The following is a 23,725-nucleotide window of genomic DNA, read 5'->3' on the forward strand; positions in this document are numbered from 1 at the left end:
AGAGGATTGTGAGGAACTCCAAAGGGATCTGTTGAGGCTGGGTGAGTGGGCGTCAACGTGGCAGATGCGGCTCAATGTGGCCAAGTGCAAAGTAATGCACATTGGGGCCAAGAATCCCAGCTACAAATACAAGTTGATGGGGTGTGAACTGGCAGAGACTGACCAAGAGAGAGATCTTGGGGTCGTGGTAGATAACTCACTGAAAATGTCAAGACAGTGTGCGTTTGCAATAAAAAAGGCCAACGCCATGCTGGGAATTATTAGGAAGGGAATTGAAAACAAATCAGCCAGTATCATAATGCCACTGTATAAATCGATGGTGCGGTCTCATTTGGAGTACTGTGTGCAGTTCTGGTCGCCACACCTCAAAAAGGATATTATAGCATTGGAGAAAGTCCAGAGAAGGGCAACTAGATTGATTAAAGGGCTGGAGCACTTTCCCTATGAAGAAAGGTTGAAACGCTTGGGACTCTAGCTTGGAGAAACATCGACTGCGGGGTGACATGATAGAGGTTTACAAGATAATGCATGGGATGGAGAAAGTAGAGAAAGAAGTACTTTTCTCCCTTTCTCACAATACAAGAACTCGTGGGCATTCAATGAAATTGCTGAGCAGAAAGGTTAAAACGGATAAAAGGAAGTACTTCTTCACCCAAAGGGTGATTAACATGTGGAATTCACTGCCACAGGAGGTGGTGGCGGCCACAAGTATAGCCACCTTCAAGAGGGGTTTAGATAAAAATATGGAACACAGGTCCATCAGTGGCTATTAGCCACAGTGTATGTGTGTATATAAAATTTTTTGCCACTGTGTGACACAGAGTGTTGGACTTGATGGGCCGGTGGCCTGATCCAACATGGCTTCTCTTATGTTCTTAACGCCACGACTACTTCCATGCCAGGGTGGTTTATCATGGCAGTCTGGTTGCTGGTACCATTCTATACGAAACAGCCCTTGCAACAGAAAATCCATCATCTTTCCATTTTTAGGAGCGGTTTCCCTTTCACACCTGATGTGCATTGAGTGCACCCCCAGTGTTCTCACATGACCCTCAGAATTCTCTGGGCTTTTTTTTAATTTTGAGCATGGGCAATGCAGTGCGGCACAGAAATGATGCAATACCTTTAAAAAAACTTTTTAAAACTCTTCGTATTTGCAAAGTGCCTGACAATCCCCCTCCCTCTGCCTAACAGGCAGGCAATTCTCTTCTGTTATACCACTCGTTGTCAGAGACTGGACACCTACAGTCATCAACAAAGGAACATAAGAGAAGCCATGTTGGATCAGGCCAATGGCCCATCCAGTCCAACACTCCGTGTCACACAGTGGCAAAAAATTTTATATATATACACACACACACACACACACACACTGTGGCTAATAGCCACTGATGGACCTCTGCTCCATATTTTTATCTAAGCCCCTCTTGAAGACGGCTATGCTTGTGGCTGCCGCCACCTCCTGTGGCAGTGAATTCCACATGTTAATCACCCTTTGGGTGAAGAAGTACTTCCTTTTATCCATTTTAACCTGTCTTCTCAGCAATTTCATCGAATGCCCACGAGTTCTTGTATTGTGAGAAAGGGAGAAAAGGACTTCTTTCTCTACTTTCTCCAGCCCACGCATTATCTTGTAAACCTCTATCATGTCACCCCGCAGTCGACGTTTCCCCAAGCTAAAGAGTCCCAAGCGTTTCAAAGGAAAAGAATAACTGACTAGGAGTGCGCTTCATCAAAGTACCAAAGTCCTGCAACTGTGCAGTTTCCCCTTCAGATAAAAGAAACTGCTTTTGCCAGTAGCATGCCTCCCAGAAAATACGACTTTTATGGGTTTAAAACAAAGCAGGTTTATTTAGGGGGGGGGAAGGTTTTGAAAGAATGGGCTGTTAACCATCGATGCAGAAACGGAGGACAAAGGCAAGGGAAATATGAAAAACCCACACCAGTCAGGTAGCTGAAACATGGAAAAGCCTTGTTGTGGAAGTAGTCCAGATCTCCCAAATAGAAAAATCAGTGCCCCAGAGAAAAATAAGGCAATTGTGGCTTGACAATCTATTTATTTTAAAAATCTCTATGCCACCCAAATAGGGTACCCAAGGCAGTAAACAACAAAACAAAATTCTACACTAAAACAGCATTTAAAATACAGTGTGTGTATGTGTGTGTGTGTAAAACAAAGTGTGTGTAAAAACAAACACACGTGACACCACAACCAGAGGGGAGGGCCAATAACAGCTATTGGGGGTATACCAAACAAACCAAAAAGAGTCTATATGTGCTGGCTGAAGACAGTGAGATGAATCTCCTTGGGGAGGGAGTTCTAGTGTTTTAAAACCACAACCAAGAAGGCCCTTTCTCAAGTTGCCACATGTCTAGTCTCAGAAGGGGAAAGCTCCAAAGATGAGCAGGCTGGTTCATCCGGCTATTCCATCTCTCCTTGTTTCTCTGGTTCATGGAAGGAACACCTGGAGCAGGGGTGTCAAACTCACTTGTTATGAGGGCCAAATCTGACATAAATCAGACTTTGTGGAGCTAGGCCATGCGCGTCATAAAATATAATGCCAAGTAGTAGAGATATAAACTTTATAAAGGGCACAAACGAGCACAATTAAAACAATTTTTTTTTTAACTCAAAATACAAATATACTTTAAACTCTTGCAATATTTTGCTCAAAATGGAAAAGTGGGGCGGGGAATAGTGGGATTTGGCAAAGCAATTTTTAAAATAAAATACCAAGAAACATGAAACGCCTGGGCATTGCCTGCGGGTCCACTCAGATTGGCAATGGCTCTCCAGTGTAATATCTCCCTTTGACTGCAGATTCCTAGATGATAGTACTCACTAGGCACTAAGAAAATCTGGACCTGGCGTTACAAGCCGTGGCTGGATGGCTCAGGCTGAGTAGATTGAAACTAAATCCAGCGAAGACAGAGGTCCTTTGCTTGGGTTGGCGTGGTCCGGGAAGGGAAATTCCCCTACCAGCCTTTGACGGTGCGCTACTGACAGTGGCGCGCAGGGTCAGGAGCTTGGGGGTACTACTGGAGCCTGCCCTGACAATGGAGGCCCAGATAGCAGCCACTGCTAAGTCCACATTTTTTCATCTTAGGCGGGCAAGGTAGTTGGCCCCTTTCCTGGAACACGGCGACCTGGCAACAGTGATCCATGCAACGGTCACCTCAAGGTTGGACTACTGTAATGCCCTCTACATGGGACTGCCCCTGTGCCGAACCCGGAAGTTGCAGCTAGTGCAGAATGCCGCTGCCCGGTTGTTATTAGGGCTCCCCAGGTGGGAGCACATTCAGCCAGGGCTCCGGGGACTGCACTGGCTGCCAATAATATACCGGGTTCGGTACAAGGTGCTGGTTATTACCTTTAAAGCCCTATATGGCCTAGGATCTACCTACCTTAGGGACCGTCTCTCCCCACATGTTCCCCAGAGAGTACTCAGATCTGGTTCCCAAAATCTGCTAGTAATCCCCGGGCCGAAGGAGGCCCTTCTGAAGTCAACCAGGGATAGGGCCTTTTCAATCACAGCCCCCTGCTGGTGGAACCAGCTACCGGAGGAGGTGAGGGCCTTGCAGAACCTTGGGCAGTTCCGCAAGGCCTGTAAAACAGTCCTCTTCCAGTTGGCATATAACTAACTGGTATTTAAAAACTGCGAAGGAAGGCTGTGAGAATAGCACTGAACTGTCAGACTGTTTGTTCTTGTTTTACCGCTTTAACTATTGTAAATTATTGTATATGCATTTTAATATTTATTAATCTTATTGTTCTAGATTTTATGTTGTAAGCCGCCCTGAGCCCGCCTCGGTGGGGAGGGCGGGATATAAATCAAATAAATAAATAAATAAGTTCTCAGGTCCATTAAGCAGAGACAAACTGGCTCAAAGCATCAACCCTTTGTTTGCAAGGACACAACTCCAGGAAGCAACAGCTTCAACTGGCCATATGAGCGGAAAGTGAAACTGAACTCTACTCCATTGAAACACTGCAGCACAGACAAAGGTTCAAGGAAAACATTGAATGGATTTTCCATTAAGGTCTCCAGGTCCAGACAGGCTATCTATTTGGGCACAGAGACCTTAATGGAAAATCCATTCCACATTTTCTTTGTAGCTTTGCAAGCCCAGAAGAGCTTCCTGCTGCAGCCCGCAAAGACAAGGTGAAGAAGCTGGGAATTTCAGCAGCTTTGGAGCTTCAAAAGGTGAGGGGAGGAGGAGGGGAAAAAGAGCTGCAGGCCTGATTAAAGCCGTGGGCGGGCCAGTTCTGGCCTGCAAGCTGGAACTTTGACACCCCTGATCTAGAGCATCCACACAGGTGTAGACAGCTGGCATCCACCTCCTCAGCCTCATTCTATACCCAGGACTCACCCCAGGAGGAGGCAAGACAATTGTCTTTTCAAGTCTTCAGCAGGTGCTGTAAGGCCTTTTTACCTAAGAAGGCTTTTAGTGGGGTTTTCACTGAAGGCATATTCTTGGGGAGGCACTGCAGCAGAACAGCCCCACTGACCTGCAGGCCCTGTTCTATCTTGTCCTATGAGGTGTCTGGGCACCCATGGCCATTCAAGTCTCTGCCTAGCAATGCGTCAGCCTCCTGTCTTTCCCAAATGTCAGAAGGTTTTCATCTCCCTCTTTCAGTACACCCACTGTTGCCACCTGGCCTTTGTAGGAATTACCCATGAGACAACCAGGGCTCCCAGTTTCCTTCTTCTGCACTATTGTCCTAAGGCCCCATCTCATGCCAGTGTCTCACATTACCCAGCATCTGGATACCAGGGGGAGAGCTTATTGTATGTGCACACCACTGGGGAATTAGCAGCTTGCCAACCGATTGACCATTTTACATAATATGTTTGGAGGTCTATGTGATAGGGAGGGACGGTGGCTCAGTGGTAGAGCATCTGCTTGGGAAGCAGAAGGCCCCGGGTTCAATCCCTGGCATCTCCAAAAAAGAGTCCAGGCAAGTAGGTGTGAAAAACCTCAGCTTGAGACCCTGGAGAGCCGCTGCCAGTCTGAGAAGACAATACTGACTTTGATGGACCAAATGTCTGATTCAGTATAAGGCAGCTTCATATGTTCATATGATACAGGGAACAACTATCAGCATAAAAAAAATTATCAAGCATTTATTAAAAAGAAAATGTCCACATGCGTATGCTCAACACAGCAACAGCTTACACTTTTCTCTTGGATCCCTTGCTCAAACACATAGTTCTCTCTACATGACTCTCTCTACAATACTCTCTACATGACCTAATTGATGTTATTCTAAGGTAGTCTTTAACTTAGAAATTACAGAGTTTTAAAAGCTTTCTGTTACTTTGGAGTCTTTGTTCAGCCCTGCAGCCCTCCACATGACAATCATGGACAACAGGAGTCCAGGTGTATGAGCTCCCTCCTCTTAGATGGAATCAGCCAAAGAGACCATCTTCCTCCATGCCAAGGAGCTTTATTATCTTTGTTTGGAAGAGACTTTCTACCATTTTAAACTGTAAAGATGTCTCATCTGCAGTTAGTGTCATTGTCTTCTAGAGAAAGACTCGACCATCCCATTGTCTCTGGCCAGGGAGACATTTGCATTTCTAATATTAGCTTGACTCCCCCATCCCCGTCTGTTTTCTGCTAAGAGAGAAAAAATTTTAAAACTCAGGTTGAGAGTCTTACACAGTCCAAACCACAAAGTGAAACACAATCCTCCACAAGGGTATTAAAGTACTTTTATTCTATTTTGCATGAATTTAATACTGGAATTGTAAACCACCTTGAGCCACAAGACAGGGTATAAATGTTTAAATAAATGTAAACAGAAGATATTCTGCTTGTTTTCAGGATAATTTCTCCAGGTAAATAAGGATATAAGACAAGCCATGTTGGATCAGGAGAATGGCTTGACCAGTCCAACACTCTGTCACACATGGCTAAAACCCAGGTGCCAGCAGGATTTTCATCAGAAAGGCCAGAACTCCAGAAACCCTCCCACTGTTGCTCCACCCATGCACCAAGAATACAGAGATCACTGCCCCAGACAGAGTATTCCCTCCCTACCTTGTGGCTAATAGCCACTCATGGACTTATGCTCCATGTTTATCCAATCCCTTCTTGAAGCTATCTATGCCTGTAGCCTCCACCACTTTCTGCAGCAGTGAATTCCATGTGTTCATTACTCTTTGGGTGAAGGAGTACTTCAGATTTTGAAATGCAACTGCAAATTACCAGAGGATTTCAGTACTGATGAGATTTCCAAGGCACTGAAAGACATCAAGACACCAGGCTTTGACTGCATCCACAGAGTTCCTGATCAATAGTGGCATGCTCACCAAGAAGTGGCTCACAAAGTTTCACAGTGACATCATGAGAACATGAAGACTTCCAGGGAAATTCAAGAAAGCAAAGATAGTTGCTATTCTGAAAACTGAAGAACAAAACATCTGGCAGAAAGTTACAGACCTATTACCCTTCTAAGCTCCTATTATAAACTCAAGAGACTAATCCTGAACAGAATCAGTGACAGAATTAATGAACATGTCCCTATAGAGCAAGTGGGATTTAGACCCCATTGTAGCTGAAAAGATCAGGTTCTCAGCTTAACAACTTTCATTGAGGCAGGGTATCAGAAATGTCTTATGACATCAGCAGTTTTTGTTGATCTGACTATTGCTTATGACAAAGTCTGTAGGGATGGCCTGCTGTACAAGTCCCCCCCCCCCAAAAAAAACATTAGTTCGACTTCTAAATAACATGCTGAGTGATAAAACTTTCCAAGTAATTATGGGCCAGTCAATCAGCAAGCAGAAGAAACTGAATAATGGTCTACCTTGTCCTAATTCCAGTTATTTTCAATCTATACATCTCTGATGTCCTCGAGATAATATCCAGGAAGTTTGCTTATGCCAATGACATGGCAATTGCAGTAAGGCACAACTCAATTGAAAGGACTGAGGAAATACTGACTAGGGACATTGAAATTTTGGTTGACTACTACTACTATAAATGGTGGCTTATTCAAAGCCCAGGAAAAACAGAACACTCCTGTTTTCATCTCAATAACAATCTTGTCAACAGTGGACTAAATGTCTGCCTTAATGACACCCAACTTACACACAACCATACACCTTGGCATTACCCTGGATAGAACTTTGAGCTATAAACACCATCTTATCAATGTAGCATTGAAAATTCACATGTGAAACAACATTCTCAAAAATTATGTTGGGATGCATCTGTTACAACACTTAGATGCTCAGCTTTGAGGTTTGGTGTATAGTACTGTGGAATATGGTGCTTTAATGCGGCTCATGTACACAAACTTGATGTCCAATTCAAAACAGTGAAACCATTAGCAGATATATTAAACCCACTATGTCCTATTGGCTACCCACATTGTGTCACATTGTTCCCCCACATCTCCAAAGACAAGGTGCTCTTATTTGTGAATATAGAAAGGTCACTGGAAACAGAAAGTTGCCCATCCACAAACTGGCTGATCCGAGCCTATCGAGACTAAGATCCCAAAATCCAGCAATAAGACCTGCACAAATCTTGCAATCACAAAATTTCCATCTTGGGAATGAATGGTTGTGAACATGGATGAAGTCAGTTCCACCTGATACCCATAACCTGATAAAAACCAATGAGAGGCCCGCAGGATTTGATTTGCCATGTAAAGTAAGAAAAATGTCTAATAGAATATGAAGAATAGAATAGAACAGGCTCTGCAGACCTGTCATTTAAAGGGGAAAAATACCAGGGCCTGAATGCGATTGTGGTGCAGCCCACCAAACTATTTTCCATCTGTCACAGGAATGTGAGCATCATGCTTTCCAGGATGATGTGACGGAGCTCTTTGTAATGTATGGTTGTGAGAGTTGGACCATAAGGAAGGCCGAGCGCAGAAGAATAGATGCTTTCGAGCTGTGGTGCTGGAGAAGACTCTTGAGAGTCCCTTGGACTGCAAGAAGATCAAATCAGTCAGTCCTAAGGGAAATCAACCCTGACTGTTCCCTGGAAGGTCAGATGCTGAAGCTCAAATACTTTGGCCACCAAATGAGAAGGGAGCACTCACTGGAGAAGATCCTGATGCTGGAAAAGACAAAAGGCAAAAGAAGGCGGCGGCAAAAGATGAGATGGCTGGACAACGTTACTGATATACCTAACATGAATTTGAGCAGACTTCAGAGAATGGTAAAAGACAGGAGGGCCTGGAGTGACTTTGTCCATGGAGTCACAAAGAGTCGGACTCGACTGTGTGACTGAACAACAACAACATTTTGGAGGATTGCCCAATCGGTCTGCATACCCATTGTATCAACCTGGTAACATATTTTATATAATTATATGCTTCCTGTGTGTAACTCTGCTCTACAACAAATCAATCAATCAATGAACAGAAACCCATTTTAAATAGGTGTTCCATGGTCAGAAGTTAAAGCTGAATGCATTTCTACATTTAAAAATCCAACCTGTTTGGCTCCCTACTGCTTCTTCCTAAATACTCTATCTTGTTCTTCTACTATTCATTTGATGTATTATTATCTAACTTTGTATCAGTACACTAGTGACACATACTCTGACAAGAACTTGGAAACACTTCAACATTACAGAGGTCATAATTAACAGTGGTTCTTTGCAGGCCTAACCCAACAACTATGGCATGAAAATTATTCTAAAAGTTATAGAAGGTGCTTAAGAAATCCACTTAATGGGGAAAGGAAGAGCATTTTAAGGTTTTGCACATTTTAAAAAAATGTAAGGCATGCACCTGCCTCACAAAGTGTGCAAAGACTAAAGCTTGCGTGTTGGAACATCAGAACCATGCTTGACACAGTAGACAGTGGTCGCCCTGAACGACGCTCTGCTCTAGTTGCCCACGAACTTCTCAGGTTGAATATCGACATAGCAGCTCTCAGTGAGGTCCGTTTCCCTGAGGAAGGTAGTCTTCAAGAACACGGTGCTGGCTATACCCTCTACTGGTCAGGTAAGTCAAAGGCTGAGAGCCGCCTTTCTGGCGTTGGCTTCATGGTCAGGAACTCCATTGCCTCCAAACTCGAAAACCTGCCAACAGGTCACTTAGATCGCATCATGTCCATGCGCCTCCCACTTCAAAACAAGCAGCATGCAACACTCTTCAGTGTGTATGCCCCAACCCTTCAAGCAGATCCTGCAGAAAAGAACAAGTTCTATGCTGATCTACACAACCTCGTATGGAAGACCCCTACAGAGGACAAGGTGATCATCCTTGGCGACTTCAATGCCAGAGTAGGTAAAGACTCGGAAGCCTGGAAAGGAGTACTTGGCAAACACGGCATTGGCAACTGCAATGACAACGGGCGCCTCCTGCTAGAATTCTGCATGGAGCACCAGCTCACCATCACCAACACTATCTTTCAGCAGAAGAACAGTCTGAAGACAACCTGGATGCACGCACGGTCCAAGCACTGGCACCTTATCGACTACATTCTGGTGCGCCAGAGAGACCTTTGAGATGTCTTACACACCCGAGTAATGCCCAGTGCAGAATGTCATACGGATCATTGTCTTGTACGCTGCAATCTCCGTCTTCACTTTAAACCCACACCCAGGAGAGGCGGTATCCCTCGGAGGAAGTTTCAGGTTGGCAGTCTCCAGTCAGCCGAAGTTAAAGCTGCCTTCCAGGCAAAACTCCAGTCAAGAATTGAGGACCCCAGTTGCCCCACAGACCCTTCTCCAGAAGCACTCTGGGAACACCTAAAAACTACCGTCCTGCAGATCTCTGAAGAAGTCCTCGGGTTCTCCACAAGGAAGAACAAGGACTGGTTTGATGAGAACAATCAAGAGATCCAAGATTTACTGGCGAAAAAGAGATCTGCCTACCAAGCACATTTTGCTCAGCCCTCCTGTCCTGGGAAAAAAGCAACCTTTCGCGCTGTATGTAGCAACCTCCAGCACAAGCTTCGAGACATTCAGAACGAGTGGTGGACCAAGCTTGCTGAGAGAACCCAGCTGTGTGCAGACACTGGTGATTTAAGAGGGTTCTACGAAGCCCTGAAGGCAGTATATGGTCCATCATATCAGACTCAGAGTCCCTTGCGTAGTGCAGATGGCCAAGTGCTCCTCACAGACAAGGCATCCATATTGAACCGGTGGTCGGAGTATTTTCAGGTTCTCTTCAGTGCCAACCGCGTAGTTCAAGATTCAGCAATCCACCTCACCCCACTTCAACCAGTGAAAACAGAGTTGGATGAGATCCCCACCCTAGAAGAGACTGTTAAAGCCATCAAGCAACTGAAAAGTGGCAAGGCAGCAGGAGTTGATGGAATTCCACCAGAGATCTGGAAGCATGGGGGCACAGTACTACATAGCTCACTTCACAAAGTACTTGTCACCTGCTGGGAACAAGGCAAATTACCACAGGACTTTCGCGATGCAATCATCATCACCCTATACAAGAACAAAGGGGAAAAGTCAGACTGCTCCAACTACCGGGGGATAACCCTGCTCTCCATCGCAGGCAAAACCCTTGCCAGAATACTCCTGAACACACTGGTGCCCGCCATTGCAGAAGAACTCCTCCCAGAGAGCCAGTGCGGCTTCAGAGCTAACAGGAGCACCACCGACATGGTATTTGTTCTCAGGCAGCTCCAAGAGAAATGCAGGGAACAGAACAAGGCTCTGTATGTGACTTTTGTCGACCTTACCAAAGCTTTCGATACCGTTAACAGGAAAGGCCTGTGGCAAATCTTGGAACGTTTAGGATGTCCCCCAAGGTTCCTCAGCATGATCATCCAGCTACACGAAGACCAGCGAGGCCAAGTCAGACACTGCAACGACCTCTCGGAGACCTTCCCAATAGGCACAGGTGTAAAGCAAGGCTGCGTTCTCACGCCAACTCTCTTTACGATCTTCTTTAGCATGATGCTTCAAAGAGCCGCAGTAGATCTAGATGATGACGATGGTGTCTACATCCGCTATCGCACCGATGGCAGCCTGTTCAACCTGAGGCGACTAAAGGCCCACTCCAAGACAATGGAAAAACTCATCCGAGAGCTACTGTTTGCTGATGATGCTGCACTCGTCTCCCACTCGGTATCAGCTCTGCAGCATATGACGTCCTGCTTTGCAGAGGCTGCCAAGCTATTCGGCCTAGAAGTCAGTCTGAAGAAGACAGAAGTTCTCCACCAGCCTGCACCCCAGGAAGATTATCACCCTCCCTGCATCACTGTGGGTGAATCAGTTCTGAAGACAGTCCAGCAGTTCAGCTACCTGGGGTGCATCATCTCCTCAGATGCTAAGATCGACAAGGAGATTGACAACAGGCTGGCAAAGGCAAACCGTGCCTTTGGCCGACTGCACAAAAGAGTGTGGAGCAACAAGCATCTGAAAAAAGGCACAAAGATCAATGTTTACAAAGCGGTTGTGATGACAACCCTCATCTACGGCTCCGAATCGTGGGTTTTATACCGTCATCACCTGCGACTCCTTGAGCGCTTTCATCAGCGCTGCCTTCGCACCATCCTCAACATCCACTGGAGTGACTTTGTGACCAACACTGAAGTTCTCAAGCGGGCGGAGGTTACCAGCATCGAGGCACTGCTGTTGAAGATGCAGCTGCGCTGGGCAGGGCATATTTCTAGGATGGAAAACCACCGCCTTCCCAAGATTGCCCTGTATGGCGAACTCTCCACCGGCCATCGAAATAGAGGGGCACCAAAGAAGAGGTACAAGGACTCCTTGAAGAAATCCCTTGGCACCTGTCGCATCAACCATCACCAGTGGTCTGACCTAGCCTCAGATCGCAAAGCATGGAGGCACACCATCCATCAGGCTGTCTCTTCTTTTGAGAACGCACGCATAGCTGGTCTTGAGGACAAAAGGAGATTGAGGAAGAATCGCACTGCTACAGCACCAACCCTAAATCAGACTTTTCCCTGCAGCCACTGTGGCCGGACCTGCCTATCCCGCATTGGTCTTGTCAGCCACCAGCGAGCCTGCAGCAGACGTGGACTATTGCACCCTTCTTAAATCTTCGTTCGCGAAGCCAAGCCGAGAGAGAGACATTTTAAAAAAGAAAGTTTTCTGCACGTATGGCGATGGAGATAATCATTCCAAACTTTAGGAAAATATAAACAAATGCAGCATCTTACAAGCTGCCCAGTTGCGACAATACAAAGAACCATGGTGGTCTCTGACTGCAGCTATTGCTGCAGCTATGAATTTCAAGAGAAGAAAAGGTAGTGGAACAATTTTACTCAGGGAAGATGCTAAAAGTTGCATTTAACAGTGTACAGATGACTCATATCATGATAGCATCAGTGTAGATACAATCAACGTTCCCTCTAAGCTCCAGAGTCTTGTGAGCAAAAATTCTACTTTGTGAGCTACTGGCATTAAAAGTTGTGAGCTATTGCCATTAAAGTTGTGAACTACTGCATGAATTAGTGCGCTCAGTGGTCATCCTTCCTGAGTTAAGACAAAAATGTGTGAGCTGGAGGCTAAAAATCTGTGAGCTAGCTCACGCTAACTCAGCTTAGAAGGAACACTGGATACAATGCATTTATAAATAATAACATTAGCATTACGCTAACATGGACTGGGGTACAGTCCATCAGTATGCAGTTTCCCCTATAGGGAAAACAGTGGCTCCCTGCACTATTCAAAGTTTGCAAAATGGTGCATGGGGAATGTTTAAGGCCCCTGCCCCCAGTTCCCAGTACCTCATGATCCAAATCAGACCTCCATCACAGAGAATTAAGTTTTTAAAAATTGTTGGAAGCTCTGAACACATGACGCCCAGTGCATGCCTAGTATAACAGGAATCATGGTGGAACCAGGAACTGTTCAAGCCTTCACATGCAATTAATTTAGAATTCCAGGGCCAAACTAGATACGATGCTGGGAGACCCAGAGAGAGAGGGGAAGGGAGGGGGAGGGAAGGAGAGAGAGGGAGGGGGAGAGGGAGGGAAAGGTAGAGGGGGAGAGGGAGAGAGAGAGAACACGCAGCAGTCACAGAGGAACCAATCTGGATCAAAACCATGCTGTTAGGCGTAAGATTTTAATTCCATTCTCTCCATGCAGCTTTCCTAATCTCCTGCTATTTACACTTTTCTTTAAAAAGGCCATTCCACAAGGTGAGAGCCACAACAGAGAATGTACATGTACAGGCAACTGTCCGTCTTACTCATTCACACAGTGGCACCTTCAGAAGGCTTTGCTCAGAGCAGCAAAACTGATGGAGTAGAGCACAGGAAGAGAGGTGGTACTGCATATATGTAGATCCAAGGCTATGGAGGGCTTTGAATGGGATTCCAAGTATCCTGAACTGAATTCAAGAACTGATAGGTGCCAATGTAGGAACAGAAGAAAGGGTATAACATGCATGCTCTGCCTAGCTCCCAACAATAACCAAGCTGCAGTGTTCTGTACCAACTGAAGTTTCCAAGCTGATTTTGAGGGATGACGACCCATGGAGAATGTTACAACAGTCTAGTCTTGAAATCTCTGTGACATGGATCCACATGGCCAGCCCAGCATAGTTAAGGAATAAATGAAGATTACAGAAAACAGTTTTTGCTGCTGAATTAAACTGCTTCTCCGGCGCCAGTGTTGTGCCCAGAATAACCATTAAACTCTTAACAGAGTCAGCAAGCGTTGACTGAACCCCATCAAATGTGGGAAGCACAGTGTTTCATGCAGAAATAGCAACAACTTGACAGTTTACGGAGATCAAAATACCCACCACACAAATAAGGCCAAATGCACATTTAACAATATACACCTCAAATGCCTGCCATGCTTTGTTACATGTTCATAATCTAGAAGCAACAGCTTTCTGCAAGACTACTAAATTCTAGCACTACCAGAAAAGGAAAAAGTTTGTCACTTTAGAGATTACCTCCAGCTCAACTCATGATATATTCAACTGTTGGACCCAAACAGCTTTTGCGAGTTTATTTAAATCTCACACACTGATCAGATCTCATGCACAGCACATGCTAGAAACTCCCACGTAAAACGGAAGAAAACAGCCTGTATTCTCCCTTGAACTTGAACTGTTTGCTCCAATGCGCACCATAATCTGCGGCACTACCCTGTTCTCCAGTATTAGCATGTAACAGCGTAATCCTAAAGAGAGTTATGCCCTTCTAAACTCGTCATCTTTAGCGGATGCAGAAAGGTATAATTTAGTTCAGAATTGCACTGCAAGTCCCTTAAAGTCAGGCTCCAGTAGGCACTGTGCTTACCAGACATCTGATGAGTTCCTTGTTTAAGTACTGAAGGTTTTGTTAGTTTTACATGATCAAAGAACTGCACTGTACAATTAGTTCCAAATGCCTATGGGGGCTCCAAGGTTGAGTTTCTGCAGACCAAAGCAACTCTTTTTTATAAGTAAACAGTTTGCTGCTTGTAAGTATTTGCAATTAACTACCTCCTGTAAGAACCCAGAGCCTCAGTGATTGCAACACTATTTTTCACACTGTTTATTGATAAAAAGTACTGATTATACAGCAAGCTTTTACTATGTTTGGCGCTCCATTACCAGCAATAAAGTGCTTGTGAACCAGCAACTGGCTGCTGAACCTAATTATGTTCCTAATTACATTTCTTGAACTGCAAACAACCATTACCAAAGGATTCCAGATTTCTGAACACGGCTGGTAATTTTTTTTAAATTGTAAACTGTAATCAGTCATTCCCATCTGATGTTGCTGGTCAAACAAACAACCACGTACAAAATTAAAAAAAAAATTATTTACTAATGGAATTAAATGGCTAATTCAAGATTAATATAATTCTCTCCATGTCTTGGAAGACACAATAAACAGTTGCACACCCCTATGTGGAGCCTTGTATACATCTAAAAAACATATAATACAAATAAATACATTTGAGTGGGCATACACGTGGCCGGTTTCAACAAAAATTCAAAGAATCACACCTACCAATCAACGGCGGAGGCATTACAGGGAGGAAAGCCTGTGTGTGGAGTGGCGAGCCTGCAGCAATAAGAAGCTGCAGAATTGGGACAACAAAACAGTACACAAGGCTGGGTCAAAAGCCCACAGCTAGATTTGTTAAATTCAAAATAAAGAAAGGTTTAATGAAGGACTGCTGGTTTGCCTAGGTTGACCGTTTTGCTGCCTTTTACATTGTCCTGATAGCGGCATTTGCACTTACTGCTGTAACCATGTGCAAACCCAACACCTTAGGTTACAAATCATCAAACATAAAATTAGCTAGGTATTTAACATATTTTGCCCTGAATATATTCATTAAAAACATAAAGCTAGAAGGAACCTCAAGGATTGGGGAGGGACGGTGGCTCAGTGGTAGAGCATCTGCTTGGGAAGCAGACGGTCCCAGGTTCAATCCCTGGCATCTCCAAAAAAGGGTCCAGGCAAAGAGGTGTGAAAAACCTCAGCTTGAGACCCTGGAGAGCCGCTGCCAGTCTGAGAAGACAATACTGACGTTGATGGACCAAGGGTCTGATTCGGTATAAGGCAGCTTCATATGTTCATCTTTTTGTCCAGCTGCCTGCACAATACAGGGAATTCCATGCTCTTGGGAAGCAAACCTCCAGGATCCCTAGGCCAATCTGGCCTGGAGGAAAATTCCTTCCTGACCCCAAAAGTGACAGTGTATTACCTGGGGCATAAGAGAAAGAGCCATGAGAGCCAAGCAATAGCGCATCTCTTCTTGCCCTCCCTCTCACAATCTGCCTAAATTCATCACGAGCCACAGAATCAACCCTGCTGTCAGATAACCATCTGCTTAAAAACCTCCAAAGGAGAGCTCATCACCTCCTGAGGAAGCCTGTTCCACTGAGAAACCACTTTAACTGTCAGGAAGGGCGTCCTAATGTTTAGCCAAAAACTCTTGATTTAATTTTAATCCATTGATTCTAATCCAACCTTTTTTGGGCAACAGAAAACAACTCCAGTCCATCCTCTATATGACAGCCCTTCAAATACTTGAAGGTGGTTGTCATATCAATCATCTCTTCTTCAGTTTAAACATGCCCAGCTCCTTCAACCTTTCCTCATAGGACTTGGTCTCCAGACCCCTCAACATCTTTGTCCCTTTCCTCTGGACACATTTCAGCTGATCAACATCCTTCTTAAACTGTGGTACCCAGTACTGCAGATGAGATCTAACCTGAGCAAAGTGATCTTATCACTTGGCATAATCTGGACACTATATTTCTATCAATACAGGCCAAAATTGCACTTGTCTTTTTAGCTACTGAACCACACTGCAGGCTTATGTTCAATGTATGGTCTACTAAGACCCTAGAACTTGTTCACATGTGCTACTATCAAAATGAGTCTAACCCACACTATGATTTTTCCAACCTAAATGCAAAACTTTACATTTATATCGGTTGAAATTCATTCTGATAGTTTCCAACCAGTTTCCAGCCTGTCGAGATCATTCTGAATCTTGATTCCATCTTCCATTGTATTTGCTACCCCTCCAAATTTAGTATCATCTGCAAATTTAATGAGCATCCTCTCTATTCCTTCATCTAAGTCATTTATAAGGATGTTGAACAACACTAGGCCCAGGACAGATCCCTGAGGCAATCCACTTGCTCCAGTTAACCTGTGAAAACTTAGAAATATGAACGATATAGCTTAAGAATGAAACATTCTCAAGCTCTTATGAGACTTGTTAATATAGCTAAATGAGTAATTCTTCCGAAGTAGAAAGCAAAAGTTACACCACATATTGAAATATGGACTGATATAATGTTAGAACTTGCAGTCAAAGAAAGAGTTGTCCTTAGTAGACAAGAAGCAAATATGAAATACCATGACATTCAGACTGAATTTGTGGATATATTTGTGGATATATTAACCAGTGTGCATTTTAAGCTGTATACAACATGGGATCAGATGGTTGCTTCGGGGCCAAGCAGCAATATTTTAGGCTTTCTTTTAACTGACTATGAACATGTCCTTTTTTTTGTCTGCTGCATATGGTATTCAAGAACTTTAGCTTATTTAAACAGACCTTGTTAAAGTAGATTGATAAGATCCTAACTGGGAGGGTAGGTATGAAGCCAGCACCAGCGCCGGCCCTAGCTAGAGTCAGAGTGGAAACTTACCCCCAAAATTAGGGTTATTTGAAATAAATAAGTAAAACCGCGTTTCTTTTTATTACTTTTTAATAAAAGTTTTTAAATGAATAAATAAATGGGTGTTTTTTTTAAGTCAGGAAAACCTAGCAGGCATATTGAGGCATCTGTTGATGAAGGAAGTCTGCCTTAGCCAACCACTGATCTTCTATATGGCTGGGAGGGGCATGGCTTGGTGCTGGGCTGCATTCGACTGGACCCCAGCTGCTCTACTGGCTAGGAGGATGCTTGTGAGGATCAGTAACTCTTGGCACAATTCTGTGCAGGAAATAAAACCCCCAAAATGTTCTTCTTGATGCTCTCATTTGCTGAATAATAGCAATATAGATAAATAAATGGCACTTCCTCTCTTTAAACAAGTTAGGCAACAAAAAAAGAACAGAATATTAGTTGCTGGTTCCCTTTTTAAGACGCCCTGCATATCCATTTCCATCCTGCAGGAAGTAATTTTAGGGCTTGTTAAGAAATAGGTCATGCTTCTTGGCCAGTACATGCCGAGCACTGCCATGAACTTGCCTAGACCACAGCTAGCAAGAATCTCTCTCTTTGCACAAGCTGATACAAAAATGAACCCTGGACCACAAGACCAATGAATCATTGCATTCTTCACTCCCCCAGACACAGCAGATAAGTCAGCCCCTGAATTGCTTGGCAAAACGTATTTTAAAAACGACCAACCTACAAATTATTTACTTATTCGCTTACTGAAAACAATACTGAGACCATTCCATATAGCAAAAAATCTGTCAAGAAACAATCATTCCCCTTTTTGTCACAATAAACTACAGGAGTTTTCCCAAACAAGGAACTGACCACTGTGTTACCAAAATACAGCCATCACATTCTCCAGGCTGTCAGTTACTACACTGGGCTCTTTCGGCAAGGACACAGCTCGCTCCCCACTCTCTAAATGAACACAGGTGACTGAACATAATCATTCAATGCAGCGCTTGCTGATCCATCCCCATTCGGCTCACGCCACCCGATTTCTGACAAAGAACCTGTGTCACTGCAAGCCACACTGTCGGGGGGGAGAGGGCGGAGTGACAGAGGGAGGTACATGGGGCGGGGGGGGGAGAGATGGATGCAGACTATGGAAGAAATACAAGCAGATATCAAACAACACACACACAGCTCAGGCATACAGTTATCCATCTACCGCTGCTTCCATTACAGAAGGAGAATAAGAGGCAGAGGAAAGGGAAAAATCACAGCTGCTCCTTTTGGCCTTACTGTAACCATGATAACAGCAGCCTGCATACCCAGCATATAAACACACTCCAGAACCCCTGGCACATTTCAACTGTAAAAAACAAAGAGCTATAAATTACTAAGCAAATAATAATAAAATAATAGTAACTCTATATAATTAATGTCATAAAGTTATATCTATATATAATTAGTGCTTTACAAAGCCCCTTTCTGGAAGAGGAAGACGGGCAGCATTTTTACCCTTCCGAGCTTAAAAATCAGGGAGGCTTCAAAAGGTTTACCCTCCTGCTTCTCCACCCCACTGCTGAATCACCTTTGCATCATCATTTCAACAAACTGAGGTGTTGACAGACTTGCCAGGGTGTGTGTTCACACATCAATCACTCTTCATGTTTGCCAAACACCCTCCCCCCCGCATGTAATGATTCTGGTGGGTAGAAACATTCCTGGGACCAAAAAGAAAAAAAAATCAGACAGTTTTCTTATGACCACCAAATCAATGGTCACCTTTTATTGATTGGCCACTTAACACATCCTGTTCCCCATCTTCCATTTAGTCTCCATGACCCTCTAGGACTTGACAGTATATCCACCACAACCTGGCCTCCTTTGCCTCCCCAGTCCTTCACCAAGGACTCTCCACCTTCACTGCTTTCGATCCCCCCACTTTTCACCCCAAGCAGCATGCCCCAATCGTCCAACCATTCCCACTGCTCACTGCTCTCAGCCTCTGCTCCACACCATCCTCTCTTGGACCCATCATCCTCTCCCATTCCCACCGCCATTAGCCTTCATTCCCCCTCCTCTCTGCCACAGGCTTTCTGGCACCCCCCTCTTCCATGACCCCCTCCTTCCAACTGACACATCACCCCATCTCTGACTCTCTTCACCCCCATCCCTTGCAACCCGAGAGCCTCTTTTCAAGACCTTCTTATTTGACCCTCCGATCACAACCTAGTACATTCATCTGCAGCTACCCATCATTTTCCTTTGCCCTTCCTTAGTTGTGGCATCCCACCTTTCCCAACCTCTCCCTCCATCTTGGCATCCCATCTTTCCCACCCAATGTTGGCATCCCAGCTGGGATACCCCTCAGCCCCTGAGACCCACCCCCACCTCCCTCCCTCTTCTAATACTGGCAGAGTCTCCCACACTCACTGTCCCTTTTGCGACTCCGCCCCCCCCCCCCCCGTTATATATCTTGGAGGGGGATGATGATGACCAGGCCTTGAATTCAGCAGGAGCTCACAGGAGCACAGCTCCTGAACCTGAGGGGTCCCCCTCCTCCTCCCCACCTCGTCCACTGAATAGCAGGTGCAGCTGCATAACAATCCCTGGATCTGCTCCACGACCTCTTTTTCTACAAAATGACCCCGATGATGATCAGGCCTTGAATTCAGCAGGAGCTCACAGGACTGCAGCCCCTGCACCTTTCCGAGGGTTCCCCCTCCTCCTCCCCATCTACCTTGTCCACTGAATAGCAGGTGCAGCTGCATAACAAACCCTAGATGAGCTCCACCACCTGTTTTTCTACAAACGACCCCTGATGATGATGATAAGGCCTTGAATTCCGCAGGAGCTCACAGGAGCTCAGCTCCTGAACCTTTCTGAGGGCCCCCCCTCCTCCTTCATTGAATAGCAGGTGCAGCTGCCTAACAACCCCTGGATGAGCTCCACCACCTATTTCTCTACAAAACGACCCCTGATGATGTTGATCAGGCCTTGAAATCAGCAGGAGCTCACAGGAGTGCAGCCCCTGAACCTTTCTGAGGGTGCCCCCTCCTCCTCCCCGGAAAAGCAGGTGCAGCTGCATAACAATCCCCGGCTGAGCTCCACCACCTATTTATCTACAAAACGACCCCTGATGATGTTGATCAGACCTTGAAATCAGCAGGAGCTCACAGGAGCACAGCTCCTGAACCTTTCCAAGAGTCCCCCCTCCTCGTCTATTGAATAGCAGGTGCAGCTGCATAACAATCCCTGGATGAGCTCCACCACCTATTTTTCTACAAAATGACCCCTGATGATGATGATGGTGATGATCAGGCCTTGAATTCAGCAGGAGCTCACAGGAGTGCAGCTCCTGAACCTTTCCGAGGGTCCCCCCCCCCTCCTCCATGAAATAGCAGGTGCAGCTGCATAACAATCCCTGGATCTGCTCCACCACCTCTTTCTCTACAAAACGACCCCTGATGATGATGATCAGGCCTTGAATTCAGCAGGAGCTCACAGGAGCACAGCTCCTGAACCTTTCCGAGGGTCCCCCCCCTCCTCCATGAAATAGCAGGTGCAGCTGCATAACTATCCCTGGATGAGCTCCACCACCTCTTTTTCTACAAAACGACCCCTATGATGATGATCAGGCTTTGAATTCAGCAGGAGCTCACAGGAGCACAGCTCCTGAACCTTTCCGAGGGTCCCCCCCCTCCTCCATGAAATAGCAGGTGCAGCTGCATAACAATCCCTGGATGAGCTCCCCCACCTATTTCTCTACAAAAAGACCCCGATGATGATGATCAGGCCTTGAATTCAGCAGGAGCTCACAGGAGCACAGCTCCTGAACCTTTCCGAGGGTCCCCCCCCTCCTCCATGAAATAGCAGGTGCAGCTGCATAACTATCCCTGGATGAGCTCCACCACCTCTTTTTCTACAAAACGACCCCTATGATGATGATCAGGCTTTGAATTCAGCAGGAGCTCACAGGAGCACAGCTCCTGAACCTTTCCGAGGGTCCCCCCCCTCCTCCATGAAATAGCAGGTGCAGCTGCATAACAATCCCTGGATGAGCTCCCCCACCTATTTCTCTACAAAACGACCCCTGATGATGATGATCAGGCCTTGAATTCAGCAGGAGCTCACAGGAGCACAGCTCCTGAACCTTTCCGAGGGTCCCCCCCCTCCTCCATGAAATAGCAGGTGCAGCTGCATAACTATCCCTGGATGAGCTCCACCACCTCTTTTTCTACAAAACGACCCCTATGATGATGATCAGGCCTTGAATTCAGCAGGAGCTCACAGGAGCGCAGCCCCTGCACCTTTCTGAGGGTCCCCCCCTCCTCGTCTATTGAATAGCAGGTGCAGCTGCATAACAATCCCTGGATGAGCTCCACCACCTATTTCTCTACAAAACGACCCCTGATGATGATGATCAGGCCTTGAATTCAGCAGGAGCTCACAGGAGCACAGCTCCTGAACCTTTCCAAGGGACCCCCCTCCTCGTCTATTGAATAGCAGGTGCAGCTGCATAACAATCCCTGGATGAGCTCCACCACCTATTTTTCTACAAAACGACCCCTGATGATGATGATGGTGATGATCAGGCCTTGAATTCAGCAGGAGCTCACAGGAGTGCAGCTCCTGAACCTTTCCGAGGTTCCCCCCCTCCTCCTCCATGAAATAGCAGGTGCAGCTACATAACAATCCCTGGATCTGCTCCACCACCTATTTCTCTACAAAACGACCCCTGATGATGATGATCAGGCCTTGAATTCAGCAGGAGCTCACAGGAGCACAGCTCCTGCACCTTTCCAAGGGTCCCCCCTCCTCGTCTATTGAATAGCAGGTGCAGCTGCATAACAATCCCTGGATGAGCTCCACCACCTATTTCTCTACAAAACGACCCCTGATGATGATGATCAGGCCTTGAATTCAGCAGGAGCTCACAGGAGCACAGCTCCTGAACCTTTCCAAGGGACCCCCCTCCTCGTCTATTGAATAGCAGGTGCAGCTGCATAACAATCCCTGGATGAGCTCCACCACCTATTTTTCTACAAAACGACCCCTGATGATGATGATGGTGATGATCAGGCCTTGAATTCAGCAGGAGCTCACAGGAGTGCAGCTCCTGAACCTTTCCGAGGTTCCCCCCCTCCTCCTCCATGAAATAGCAGGTGCAGCTACATAACAATCCCTGGATCTGCTCCACCATCTATTTCTCTACAAAACGACCCCTGATGATGATGATCAGGCCTTGAATTCAGCAGGAGCTCACAGGAGCACAGCTCCTGCACCTTTCCAAGGGTCCCCCCTCCTCGTCTATTGAATAGCAGGTGCAGCTGCATAACAATCCCTGGATGAGCTCCACCACCTATTTCTCTACAAAACGACCCCTGATGATGATGATCAGGCCTTGAATTCAGCAGGAGCTCACAGGAGCGCAGCCCCTGCACCTTTCCAAGGGTCCCCCCTCCTCTTCTATTGAATAGCAGGTGCAGCTGCATAACAATCCCTGGATGAGCTCCCCCACCTATTTCTCTACAAAACAACCCCTGATGATGATGATCAGGCCTTGAATTCAGCAGGAGCTCACAGGAGCGCAGCCCCTGAACCTTTCCAAGGGTCCCCCCTCCTCTTCTATTGAATAGCAGGTACAGCTGCATAACAATCCCTGGATGAGCTCCCCCACCTATTTCTCTACAAAACGACCCCTGATGATGATGATGGTGGTGATGATCAGGCCTTGAATTCAGCAGGAGCTCACAGGAGCGCAGCCCCTGAACCTTTCCGAGGGTCCCCCCCCCTCCTCCATGAAATAGCAGGTGCAGCTGCATAACAATCCCTGGATCTGCTCCACCCCCTCTTTTTCTACAAAACGACCCCTGATGATGATGATGATGATGGTGGTGATGATCAGGCCTTGAATTCAGCAGGAGCTCACGGGAGCACAGCTCCTGAACCTTTCCGAGGGTCCCCCCCTCCTCTTCTATTGAATAGCAGGTGCAGCTGCATAACAATCCCCCGCCTGTTTTTGTCCCCAACGGCCCTCACCTCCAGCTCGGTGTCTCCGGGCTCGGCCACGCCGATGATCTCGCTGGGCAGCTCGGCCAGGTCGGTGACCCGGATCAGGCCGTCGTGGAGGAAGATGGTCTCCTCCTTCACCGACAGCCACTGCGCCGAGTCGGCGGCGGCGGCGGCGGCGGCGGAGCTGGAGGCGGCGGCGGCCGGGGAGCCCATGGCCGGGATGGCGTCGAGAGCACCTGCCGCCCGGAGCGCTGCTGAGGAGGCGGAGCCCGTCACCCCCCCACCATGGCGGGGCGGAGCCGAGCGGGGGGCGGGCCCCACAAGGGGGGGCTAGGAAGCGGTGCGAGGCCCTCCCCCGCTCACGCCCTCCGCGCCGCCGCCGCCTCGGCCCCCCTCACACACAGGTGACAGCGCGACGCCATGTTGGCGGGGGGGGGGAGGCCAGCGGCGAGAAGGCGGCCTGAGGAGGCGGGCCCGACATGCACCGCGCGCGGCTCGGCCCGCGTGCGCGCGTCTCTCTCGGGAGCGCGCACCGAACCTTCTCCCCCTGACCGAGAAGAGGCACCGCGGCTGAAGGACGCGGGGCCGCTGACAGACGCGCGCGGGGCGGGGCCGGCGCCGCCGCGGGGCACGCTCATTGGCCTGCCCAGGACGACGGCCCCG

At 46.8% G+C, this 23,725-nt stretch overlaps 1 protein-coding gene across 2 annotated transcripts in view; it reads right to left on the minus strand.

Moving 5' to 3' along the window:
• HECTD4 (HECT domain E3 ubiquitin protein ligase 4) overlaps positions 1-23,275 on the minus strand; it is a 192,735-nt gene extending 169,460 nt beyond the window's left edge. For both annotated transcript variants that reach the window (XM_060250370.1, XM_060250369.1), the window contains exon 1: positions 23,090-23,275. In XM_060250370.1, coding sequence (XP_060106353.1) covers positions 23,090-23,275 — 186 coding nt within the window. The remainder of the gene's footprint in view (positions 1-23,089) is intronic.
• Between the last annotated feature and the right edge of the window lie 450 nt (positions 23,276-23,725).

The sequence above is a fragment of the Heteronotia binoei genome, chromosome 11 (genome assembly GCF_032191835.1).
Source record: "Heteronotia binoei isolate CCM8104 ecotype False Entrance Well chromosome 11, APGP_CSIRO_Hbin_v1, whole genome shotgun sequence".
Lineage (NCBI taxonomy): Eukaryota > Metazoa > Chordata > Lepidosauria > Squamata > Gekkonidae > Heteronotia > Heteronotia binoei.